Source organism: Lagopus leucura, unplaced genomic scaffold (genome assembly GCF_019238085.1).
Source record: "Lagopus leucura isolate 7727_CA_CO unplaced genomic scaffold, USGS_WTPT01 Super-Scaffold_100001, whole genome shotgun sequence".
Classification (NCBI taxonomy): Eukaryota; Metazoa; Chordata; class Aves; order Galliformes; family Phasianidae; genus Lagopus; species Lagopus leucura.
Window position 1 is genome coordinate 67617787 of NW_024962262.1, and position 12689 is coordinate 67630475.

Consider the following 12689-nt stretch of genomic DNA (forward strand, 5'->3'; position numbering starts at 1 on the left):
CTAGGTTGTCAGCTGCCTGGAGACTGCTGATTGTTGTCAGAAATTGAACGGGAAAGAGGTCAACAGCTGGTCCTACAGTGAATTTAGCTCTTAGAGATTTTGACAGTCTAGGATCTGTGTTCTCCTCCACTGTTTTTTTCAAAACCAAAACTAAGTAAATTGGGAAATAGTGCAAAAACTGAGTGTGTCAGTTAATTCCTTTATCTGCTCCCTAAAGAGTAGAAGGCACAGAATGTGTGTTTGGTTTCAGTGATTGTCCAAGTCCCTTATGCACTTGCATGTACCATTCACCTCTCTTCAGAGAAACTGCATCTAAAAGGCTTTATCTTGAAGATCTGTAACTGTAACATAGTCCTTCTGTCAAGGATTTAACTGTTTCAAACTCTGTAGGAACATAATGAACTTAAAAATACTGTTTTGTAAATGCAGTTTACATTAAAAAAAAAAAAAAATCAACAACACACACACAAAAAAACATTGCTGTGATTGGTTTTATTTTGTTCAAAGAGCTTAAACTGTTGACTGGCTTAAACATTACCAAATACTGGAATATTTTTGTAGGATTCACAATGCGCTTAAGGGAATCCCAGATGACAGGGATGGACTCTTTGACACCATTCAACGCTCCAAGAACCATTATCAGAAAAGAGCTTACCAATGTATAAAATGCATGGTAGCCCTCTTCAGCAACTGCCCTGTAGCCTACCAGATCCTTCAGGTAATAAATTTTGTTGTCTCTTGCTGCGGTTTTTTTCCTGCTGTCTGTTTAAAAATATATATATATATACATATATTCAGTTTTCACTGGCTTGACAAAATTATGGCCTTCAAGTAAAAACTCATGTAAACCTTCTGATATCAGATGGTCAGTATATTGAATTCAGAGTTTCTTGATTATACTTGTGTTCATGTGATGCAACTGCAGATCCCCTTATACTTCAGTTTTGAAGCTTATATTGTGAAAAAATGAGTGTTTTGAACGACAGCATATAAGTTGGTTTCTCTTGAAAGGAAAAAGTATTCCTCTCTTGAAGTACAGAGAAAATAATTTCTAAATGCTAACCTTGTATCTGCAGAGTAACGGAGATCTGAAGAGAAAATGGACCTGGGCGGTAGAATGGCTTGGAGATGAGCTTGAGCGTAGACCATACACTGGCAATCCCCAATACACCTATAATAATTGGTCTCCACCTATACAAAGCAATGAAACATCAAATGGCTACTTCCTAGAGAGATCACACAGTGCTAGAATGACTCTTGCAAAAGCTTGTGAACTCTGCCCAGAGGAGGTAAAGAATTATTTCAGCATGGGTTAAAAGCTTGGAGTAAATATATCTATAAACAAGTGATTGATAAGGAGTTATACTTTTGTTAGCTTTAGTTATGTACTCATGTTTTTATCCACTTCCTATCCACTGGTTTTACAGACATCCGTCAGTTAAAGAATTGGTCTAGAATTGAAATTAACTGTTTGAAGTAGATTACAAATGATTACAGTCTATTTTTCCAGTACTATGTTCATAGAATCATAGAATCATAGAATCACTAAGGTTGGAAAAGACCTAAAAGATCACCCAGTCCAACCGTTCACCTATTCCCATAGCTCCTACTAAACCATGTCCCTCAACACAACATCCAGTCTTTCCTTGAACACCCCCAGGGTCGGTGATTCCACCACCTCCCTGGGCAGTCCATTCCAGTGCCTGACCACCCTTTTGTTATGTTGATAGATGGGAATTTAATACAAGTACATCATAACCCTAATACAAATCATTATTATATATTATCTATACATATTATATCACTTGTACAGATACGAGCTACAGGTGACACTGGGGGTGGGGGAATGTTTTTTCTTAGAGCATGCCTGAAAGGGTCGCTTGCACAAAGCATTGGTTCTGAATAGAATAATCTTAATTTGTTTTACCTGAGTAAATGAATGTTTTTAAAACTTCAGGAACCAGATGATCCTGATGCTCCAGATGAACATGAGTCTTCTCCACCTGAAGATGCACCACTGTATCCCCATTCACCTGGTTCCCAGTATCAACAGGTAAAAGCTTAAGAATTACTCAGAGCCCTGGGTTAGCTTTTAACGTTAGCATTCATGGTAACTCTCATTACAGGTGTTTAGCCAGAAGCATGTTACTATCAAATATCACCACTGGAGAAATACAGATTCAGATCCATTTTGCCAGTAACACTGTCCCCATCGCTTTCATGAGAGAATTTTAATGTTACCAGATCAGAGATTAATCGTCCATAGAAACAGCAGGGGGACAGATGTCATCCCAGGCTTGTGCATACGAAATTAGATTCTGGTATTTCTTTGTGTTGATATTTTGTGAGTTGCTTTTCTCATTTTTTAAATTTCGAATCAAGCTCAAGGCCTGATTTTTGGTTAGAGTTGATGATAAGGCTTTCATAAAAGTGGATATCTTTGCTGTGTGCAATGAACACTGATCTCCAAATTTTAAGTACATACAACATGTAAATTTGTTCCAGGCTGAATGGCTGCTTAGTTAAACTTTTAGTGGAGAGACAGATCTAAAAGAAATCGTTACCAGATATTTTGACTGACTAAATTGGTAGGTTCCCTACTTAGTTCCCATTTTTCTTGTTCCAATTAATTTTATTTATTCTGAATCTGCTAATTTAATTTCCTCTCCTGCCCAAACCCATTTTCCCTCCATCTTGCTTTCCTTACTTGGTGTTCCCAGCAGAGCAGTTGGTAAGTTGTGCAGATTTTCCCACTCCCTTCTGAGCTCCTGAGTTCAGACACATATTGTAACCCCACCGTTACCCGTGTGATGTGTTCACTTCCTTGCAATAGGTGGCATTTTTCACTAACGCACACAATTCCTAATTCATGTTTCTGATTTCTCCACAGTTGGTTAAAATCTGCAAAACGATAGGTAGATGAGGTATTTTCATTTGTCAGCTGTGTGTACAGCTTTTTAAGTTGGGACAGAGCATCTGGAGAAAATGACTGGTCTAGATTTCGTTCAATTCTGTAACATTAAAGTTTTCCCATACATCAGTGTATGTTACATAAATACAGGTCTGCTTTTTCCATTGTCGTAAGGCAAACATGCACACCAATTGAATCTGGTCATAAAATATGCACAGCTCAATATCCAGAGCACACAGGCAGCCCATTTTTCTTGCTTTTGCTTTGCATGTAAATGTTCTTTAGTCAAAAGCTACAATGACTGTTTAATTCATCATTGTATCTTTACAAGTTGAAAATCTAATTGCACTGTGTTAGTTAAAAAGGTAAGTGAAGGATGTGATCCAGAGGAACGGCGACGCTGTCGTGTACGTTCCTGCAAATACTGCCACACCAGATGTTGGGTGTGCTCAGAGATACTCCTCAGTAGTTTGAAGCGAGAGGTGAAAGCCCAGTAACTGGTTAGTGAACGGTCTGCAGATTCGATGTAATGTCCTCTTAAAATGTTTGTGCTTTGTTCCAGAATAACCACGTGCATGGACAGCCATATACAGGCCCGGCAGCACATCATATGAACAACCCTCAGCGAACTGGCCAACGAGCACAAGAAAACTATGAAGGCAGTGAAGAAGTTTCCCCGCCTCAGACAAAAGATTAGTGAAATGCACATAATCAATTAACTTGCTCCATCAAGACTGTGCACCCAGGCCTTACAGTCCAACCTTTCTCTGTGTCTGGCTAATATTTAAAACTAGAAAAACTATTCCTAATCAACATGGAGTGGAGAGTCTATTCACTGTCTTATCTGCAGAAAATTGCTGTCAATATATAACCCGCCTGCAGTGGAAAGTGTATAGTGTTTTGTAATAAATGGCCTGATGCTAATGTGTAAATGGCAAAGGTGTATATAGTATATTAATGTTTGACTGTTAATTCTTAAGCAAGAAACATTTTTTTTGTCTTGATGAGACTCACAGATCTACAAAAAAAAAAAACAAAAAATAATTTCTTGATATATCTGCTGCGCTCTGCGACCAGTGTTGCCTGCCTCACGGCAGTTGGATCAACTCCTTTATGAAAAAGCCTATCCATGTCAACCACAAAAATAGTTTCATGTTAATTCTTTGCCACTGGAGTCGATTTTACTATGAGCAACGTAATGGCTGGTAAACTTTTAATTATTTGGTTGATGTGGAAAATTGGTGATGTAACATTGTTTCTAGATCTTTTTTCATTGCCTTTTTCATTCTGGTATTAGGTTAATCACTTTGAAGCTATAGTTATGCTGTAACATTTAGCATGGCTTCACACCAAGTTAGTGTAGCCAACGAGGGGGGAAAAAAGTGACAGCAGTTGTCCCAATGTGACAACTGTATCGCTCAGAACTTTTTCTTCTTACACCTAGACTATAAAATGGGGAGGGAAAATGTGACAAACAAACAAGTGGTTTTCAGTTTCACATATGTTCCTCACATCTGATGTTTGACAGTTCTGTCTCTGGGTGGGATAAAGAACACTTAGTTTTCAGTAATAGGAATTTAAAAGATTTAAAACAAATATGCAAAAATTTGCTATGCCAGGATGCCTGGAGCATAATAGACTGTATTTGGTGTGCTTGTTTTGTTTCTTTGGTAGAGCTTATTAGATAAACTTCTAACACTTTCCTTCTACTGCATCCCAGTGAAGTGGAAGTCAACAAAATCACACAGTACTTGTGAGTGCCACTGCACCAAGTTAACTTGCTGGTTTTCTGCTCGTTCACAGTTCTACTTGAAAGCGAGAATTGTCTTAGCTCTTTATCCATATGCAGGAGATCTTAACATTAGAAGCAGGGTTTAATGAGAAGAGAAACTACTGGTTAGTCAAATACAATTCTGAGGTATCTCTATTCCAGAATAAACATTTGTTTAAAGACTTCGAGAAACGCATCAGTAAATACTGTATTTAAATGAAAATTGGTAACTTGAATGTGTGTAATTTTTTGGAACCTGTCTAAAAACCAAATACCCCTGCAAAACAGATACAGCCCACCCTATACTATTTAAATATTTTGCTGTTTTATTTTATAGAAATTATTTTGCTGAATTCACAAATAGAATTTGATTTAAGAAGAATGTTTTGTCCTGTGGTGTGTGTTGATTTTTTTGTTGTTCTTTTTTTTTTTTTTTTTTTAATGGACTGCACAGAAAGGATTCTGTGCAGTGGCACTGTGCTGAGTTCTGGAACAACAGTCACATTGAGATTTCTGTGCACACACATAAAAAAAAGAGAAAATAAAAAATTGGCCCATCAGAATAAAATAATCAGGACAATTACACTGTAAAAGTTTCTTAATGTGATTTATCTTGTACTTTTTGTATGTTTTTATATATACATATATATATTTAATGAGCACAAGCTTGATGGTGTTTTTTACAAATGAGTTGATAGAAACAAAGCTGCTTATCTAATTAAAGGTCTGTAGTTTTGAAATGAACCAAGGAAAATTCAGTCGCAGGCGCATTCGTAGGCATTTTTAGGGACACAGAAGATTTTAGAATACGCTTATGTAGCAACGATCACTTTTATGCTTCCATGTTTTCTCAGTGCTCAAGTTAATTCAGATTTTTTCATAGTTTTTTAGTGATGCCATTTTACCTGGACTTAGTAAATTTGGGTAAAGTTTTTTCCCATTTATGTTTGGGAACGCTTCTTGAAAGTTTTAACTCAAAAATTGCTGGCCTGAGTACTGATGTTGAAATAGTTCCTATTTATTTGGACCAGTAATTGTTAAACGAGCTATCTCAGAGGTGATTATTATTATGTATTTTTTACTATATAGGTAAAATATATAATATTCTAGTTCAGCCTTGCCAAATGTGTTCACTTTTAACAGTGCAATGATTGTAGAGACGTGTAAAACCTGTGACATTTTAAGGCTGTGACTTTTTCAATCATCTACACCCCTGCCCCTGAACGGAAGGTGACTGCAGCAGCAGTCATTTTTCAGGTGACAAGCTGAGGACTTGGTGTGTCTTTGTGACTTGGAAGAAGGATAGCCTACGTTGTCTGTTGCAGCTGCTGCTTTTAAACAGCTACAGTAAAAGGTGCAATGCTCTTTTCTTTTTCTTTTTTTTTGTTTCACTCTGGGCAAAACAATTTTAAATTGTATTTAACAAATGTTGTACAAGCAAAAAGTTTCATATGCATTTGACTGTCGCAGCATTTTGGCAGTGGTCATTTTCTGGCGACACCCAGTACCTCATTGTCGACGGCACACTTTAAAGCAGTAGTCCTCAAAGTGCCTACAGATTGAATTCCCCCATCACCAGTTCCAGTTTTCTGTTTGTTTAGGACAGCTGTTAGGGAATCTTTGGTCTTCCGCAAATAAGCCAATAAATAGTAAAGCAAATGCTCGTGTTCCTGACGATGTAACATCCAGTGCATAGAAACTGAGTGTTCGTAAGTGATGTTATATGGTGGTGAATGTGTAGCTTGATGTAGTGGGAAATCTGTAACCTTACCAAGCAGAATTTCTCCCTCTGTACAATTGGATTGTTGTTGTTTAGTATCTAAGTTTTTAACACTTCTTACTCTGAGTGTTGAAAAAGCAGTACTGCCATATACGAAAGGAACTTTGTTGCTGCTGTGTAACAGTAAATGTACTAAGCTTTGGTCGGAGAGATTGGTCACCCACACTCATGTTACCCCATTGTCAAATGAGATTGCACAGGGCTCAGCGAGAGCTCATTTCATGCACAGAGCCTTGCTGTATGGCAACGTGCAAGCAGAAGAGGACATAACTCAGTTTGCAATTCTGCAGAATTGTAATTTTCCCTATCTACCAGCTCTGGAAAGTCAAATCCTCTCTTTAGAACTAGTGTATCTCGCTGAGATTGAGCCAGAAAGAAATGGAATTCCACAGCACCATTTCATATTAATTTTCAGAGTGGAGAGACTTTATGTTGAGAGAACACAAGAAAATTTTGTAAAGACTATGATGATTATTATGCTTTCTCAGCCATTTTGTTATTCCTCGCTTGTGTTTTGGCGTATGTACCATGAAAAACATCCAAGGTTCCAAAACTATATATATATATATATATATATATATATATATATATATATATATATTTAATTCCAGGAGAGAACAAGATTAGCCATTCTGCCAAAGCTGAACAGGCAAAAATTGGCTGCTGTAGCAATTCATTTTACTTTGAGTTTCAATAAATTTCTGTCTACCTCCGAGTCTTCTGGAAGGAATGATTAGGCTGATAAACTGCGTGATGGCAGAATGGCTCAGTGCATTTGTTGGTGTGTGTTTCGGTTAGTAGCCGTTGCGGTGAGGCTCACAGCAGTGGTTTGTGTGGAAACAAAGGGAAATTAAAGATTAGTTATGTAAATTACAGGAAAAAGTGGCACGTTAGGAAATTTGCAGAGAAGTTGTAGGTGTGTAAATATATTTAGTTAAGCTTTCTTTGTCCACACTGCAAGCCAAGTTGCTCCTAAGGTAAAAGGCACGTACCTTAGGTTTTGGGAGGGGGAGATGCTCTTCTCACAGCAGTGTGGCAGTTCCTGTCGCTTGTGGCCCCGCTCCAGAATGGTGCAGTTCTGTGAAGCAGGACGGCAGTAATGTTGGCTCTCTTTCTTCTCACCTCCTGTGCTCTCCATCGTATTCGTGTCGTGCTCTTCTCACAGCCATGAGGTCTTGGGGATAAGGTCTAAACCTGCCATCTCTCTAGAGCAAAACTAAAGAAGTTTCCTGGGGGACAAGTAGTAAACATCTTGTAAGCACTGCATGCTGCGGAACAGTACTGTAATAAACAAGAAGTTGAAAGAAATCCAGCTGTATCCTTGTGCATGATTGCTGTTCCTCTTGCAAGTAATCTCTCGAGCAAGACAACAGCAAACGTTTCCTTGGACTTGCGGCTAGAATCAGGACACCAGTGCAGTAAAGATCCTTGCAGCACAAGCATCACACCCTGCGTATGCCCTCAAACCTGCTCAAGGGTGTTCATTGCCTCTTCCTTCTTTTGGTCTTTAGGGATTGCTGCGTTAATGCATTCATGCGCAGACCGGGAAGTCGTGCTGCACCAGGAGGGCTTTAACCCGGTCTGAGCACTGTCACTTTTTACTCTGTAACTTTTTAAGGCTTGTACTGTAACTGTCCTTTTGTTTCTAAGCTATAAAAGCTTCACTTGGACTTGCTATTTTTAAATGCCAAATAGCCTTGTTTACTTTATTTAGGATGAACAGTAAATGTGTCCGGTCCTGCCCTCGTAGCTTTGAGCACAGTAGGCTGTTCTCAGAAGTGCACTGACAGAGCCTCCAGTTCAGAGATCCTTATCCTGTAGTCACATTTTCCAATGCAGGCTGCAGTGACTAAAGGATCCAAGGATTTCAGTGATATTTTTTGGAGGTCTGCTGATGTTGGCACTTGATGTACTGTGAGGATCAGCGCACCCCACATAAACTGGTGTGAGATGGCAGTATGCTGTCTTACTTGCTTTATTTACACTGACTTGCCAACAAGCACAGGAGAACCAGTTTCTGGAGGAGAAAAACACTCCTGCACAAGGGCTAATTTTTCATTAAATACCCACTTCTGGATTTTTTTAGCCTTAGAATTCCTTAGAGCCACTTCTTGAGAGTAGAATCAGAACTACAGGCTGTTTCCTTTGATGAATTTAATATAGCCTTATATTGATCAGCACAATTCTAAAGTGACAAGTGTCATTCTTTAACGTTGGAAATAATGTGCAAGTGTCCTCTCGTTTTAATAACAGGCTAATCTTGAAAATGAGATGAAGTTAACAGATTTGATGAAGTCCTACAAAATCCAACCGTGGGTGAGCACTTAGTGCAGAAAACATGATAGTTCCCTCCCTATGTATGCAAGCTACGATGTTGGATAACATTATTTTTTATTCTTAACTTGTCCCCTTGCTATTTCAGTAGCTGTTTGTATTGCTCTAAGCTGTGTCACTTGCATAGTCTGCAGCTTCCTGATGCACGCACAGCCCTTACTGAAGCAAAATCTTCAAACAATTGGTTTTCCTCCAGTATAATTCCCTACACCTCATTCCTGTTCCCATTGCTACGATGTGCTGTTTCTGACTTCATCAAATGACCAGGACTGAATGAATGCTTTATGAGTGTGGTTTCACCTGAGCCATTAAGAACAGTTAATCTTCCTTTTCCGTCACGACACCTCTGTGGATGCAGCTTTTAAAGGTGTTAGCCTTTTTTGTAGCTTTAATCATTGAAAGGCTGCTGTTCTCATTCATAACTTCAAATTCCAGTTGATAATTTCTCACAATGTTTTCACACCAAGTTTGTCATTCTGGATGGCTGGGATCACTTCCTAGTTAATATTTTCTTACTTCCTATGAGCGAACCTCACTCCCTGACTTGGAGCCTATCTGAGTTCTGTGGCAGCAGCTCCAGTCTGGGCCAGGTGGGTTTTGTCGTCTCTCAAATCTCCTCACAACTCATTGAGATACAAAAGCTTTGTGGTGCTGATGGTGGTCTTGATCTCAAATAGCTTCTAGCTTATTGTGTATTTTTGTTCTGCTCCATTTTCTGTTCTGAGCAGTAAGATCCTACAGGTGAATAGCACTGTTAGAGGGAGCTGGCTGGAGTCTGTACTAGGAAAAGAGGGCTGGCTTGAAAGCTTGGCCACTTCACAGTATACTAGATATTTAAATGTCTGATGGGTGCTTCAGCATCCTTCAAAGTCAGGAAGTAAATCTGAAAACTTAGAAACTGAGTCTTCAAGATTTAACATAAGCATCACAAATTCTATCTCACCTTCATGCCGAGTGACGAGGAGGAGGTGGAAGAGCAGAAATGGGAATGTTTTGCTGCAGGGAGAGGCTGTGCTACTTCATGCCCATGGGGAGCTGTAACACTGTATTTGGCCTGAATCCCCCCTGGTAGCAGAGCCGGAGCCCCCATAAGCCACAGTTTCCCCAGCTCTGAGACATGAGTGTGTAGGAAGGAGATGAAGTGGTGGTATATAAAGCATTTCCTACTGTTTTTCTCCTCTGAGATCTGATGAGTGGAATCCCCTCAGCAAACACAGACCAGCTGGCTGAGAGGCCCCTCAAGCTTTTTCTATCCATACTTTCTACCTCTTGACATTCATTGTAGAGCCCCTGTGAGCTGCTTGAGGTGGATCAAAGAGCACAACAGGTTCCAAGGAGCCAGACTGGCAGGAGCACAGAAATACCCAAGGGTGCTACCTGCCTCCTGCAGCAAGGATCCTGTCGGGGATCATTTGACCCCCATCTCAAGAGTGCTCACATTAAAACTAAGGAACCTTTACAAGGAGTACCCTGGGATGGGCTCAGGAACACTTCCACTCAGTCTCTCTCCTCCGTCCCCATCCTGTGTGTCAGCGTAAAGTACTTCACAATGGGTATTGGTTAAATAGTGCAATTGTAGGGAGGTGAACTGGTTTCCAGCTATTCTGACATGTTGAGGGGCCCAGAAAGGGAGGGTTTCGTAATGACAAATTCTACTATTCTGTGTGTTGGCCTGATTGTTCGTTTAGAAAGGAATGTTACCAATTGCTACCCCGGTTGTGTGTAAGACTGAATTGCCGCAAGAAAACTGTGTAACCCTTCCACTTGGAGTCTGTGAGGCACCCGGTGCTGGCTTTCTTCTGCAATCTGAACCGAAAAGCTGCTATTGGAATGTAGTCTTATCATAGAGATGCAGAAGGAAACTTCAGTTGTGTCACTTCTCTCGGCTTCAGAGCAGTCAAAATTATTTTGATGTAGGTTTTAGACTATGTATATAAATCTGATTGAAGTACCAACAGCAAACCATAAATAAAATGTGGACTTAACTGAAGAATGGGCTAGTGGAGAAGTTTTGTGTTGAATTCATTAAAATATAATGCGGTGAACTTGCCAATGGAAGAGACTGTGATGAAGACAGGAGAATGAAGCTTGGGTCTCAGAAAAGCAGCCAGGTTCCCTGTGGCCTTAGAATCTGTTCAGCTGTCTTAAGACTGGTGTGGTTGCTTGGTGTTCATTGAAGAGGTTTGCTGCATGGAAATGCTCCAGCAGTTGGTAGATCTTCATGGCTGCTGAAAGCTAAAGATTTCTGCAGGTGACACTTCCCTGGTGGAAGTGTTCGTTCAGGACAGGTGCCCTCCACATTCATGATTCTTGAGCTGACGAAGGCACTGAGCACCTCCCTAAGGTGCCAATTACTCAGTCGCTTTGTGCTTTCAGAGCAAAGGTCTTCACATAAAATGAACTGGAAATGGGTACAATGGAAAACCAGTGGAAACCCCCGCTATTGGCACTCACTTTGAAGACAGGCAAGTGCAAAACAATGAGAAATTACTGAGAATTTGTAGTGCTAATGTTAAATAATAATCATTTTTGAAAAGTTGATACATCCACATTAGCAGGTAAAACACCCAAGCTGATTGCAGCTCTCCATTCCTCCAGTGCAATCCATCTGAGCGGGCGCACACACAAACCCTCTGCCTGTTGGCGTGTTGGTAGCAGTAAGAATTCTGGACGAACCTTGTATGGATCTCAACAGCTCTCTGCCCCCCGGGGGCTCATGCTCAACTGGGAGAAGAAAGCATATTAACAAGGCAGCACAAGAAGGGACTCTTCTTCTTTTTCCCCAAACTCTCAGTTTTTCTGATGTTTTTCTGCCTTGCAGTTTTTCTTGCATTTCCTTGTTTTCCCTCTCTGCCTCGTGTGGCAGGATATGGAGCCTTCCTTCCTTGCAGGTTGCAGCAAACACCTAAAATATTTCCAGCAATTGGTTTCACTTCAAGATTTCAGAGCCTGCTGATCATTACTGGAGATTCCAGCTGCCTTCTTATTCATTCTAATGAGCACGGCTGTAGCGTTTGATGTTTGACAGCGTGTTGTAGTTATATGAGCAAATAACTGTGTGATCCATCACAGACTTTTAACAGCTGGGGCAAGCAAGAGGCTGCTCTGTATGATGTACATTACTAGGTTGCTAGGAGCCAATACAATTACGATTACTAAGAGCCAATATGAAAGCAGGTGCTGTGGGGATTGAAGAAGCACAAGGCAGTGCAAGGGTGCTGTGTTTTTTTCCACTCAAAGCTCTTGCTTATTTTGCTGATTGACATTCCAAAGAGTTTTGTATTGAAGCTTCCTCAGTGCAGGCAGGAGCACAGAGGGTGCCCATTTCAGCAGCACACAGGCAGCCCTCCACCTCAGCACTGGGGGTATTGGTGCTGGATGGGGAGCAGAAGGGTGTGCTGCCCTCAGCAGCCGCGTTGCTGCCCCCCCGGTTGTGTGCAGAGCAAACCTTTCCAGGAGTAGATGTGTCTAATGGTGCCTTGCTCACCCAGCGTGAACTCCTGTTTGACACCATCATGGGGTAATGTGTGAAATCAATACCCGGGCATGTTTCACAACCCTGGCTTTTGTTTCCAGGCGTCCTGCCAAAGCACAAGTTAGAACGTGTTGTGTACATGCTGAGGCCTCTGTATTAAGGAAGTTTGCTACAAATTGGAGACATTAATAAGTCCAACCTCACTGCATGCAGTAAGGGCAATTGTTCCTCAGTTCATTAAGAGAATGGAATCAAGTCTACAGACTCCTCAAACGTGTGAATTTAAAGTGAAATTTAGCATTGCATCCTGTGTGTCAACATTGAACATAGTTGTAGCTGCCTTCAGCAACAGTATTTATGCGTGCAGTTTTCTTGTACCTTATTTTATTGCCCCATTTTTCCACCTGTTGGCTGTGAA

The 12689-nt window shown here is 40.5% G+C and overlaps 1 protein-coding gene across 4 annotated transcripts in view; it reads left to right on the forward strand.

Annotated features, from left to right (window-relative positions):
• The window catches only part of USP9X (ubiquitin specific peptidase 9 X-linked), a 98236-nt gene extending 93172 nt beyond the window's left edge, over positions 1-5064 (forward strand). For 2 of the 4 annotated variants that reach the window (XM_042866497.1, XM_042866498.1), the window contains exons 42-45: positions 562-718; positions 1077-1289; positions 1958-2053; positions 3474-5064. In XM_042866497.1, coding sequence (XP_042722431.1) covers positions 562-718; positions 1077-1289; positions 1958-2053; positions 3474-3608 — 601 coding nt within the window. In that variant the 3' untranslated portion in view covers positions 3609-5064. Of the gene's footprint in view, positions 1-561; positions 719-1076; positions 1290-1957; positions 2054-2720; positions 2732-3473 lie in introns of all 4 variants that reach the window. The other 2 variants (XM_042866499.1, XM_042866500.1) reach the window with 2 other exon arrangements.
• The last annotated feature ends 7625 nt before the right edge of the window (positions 5065-12689 follow it).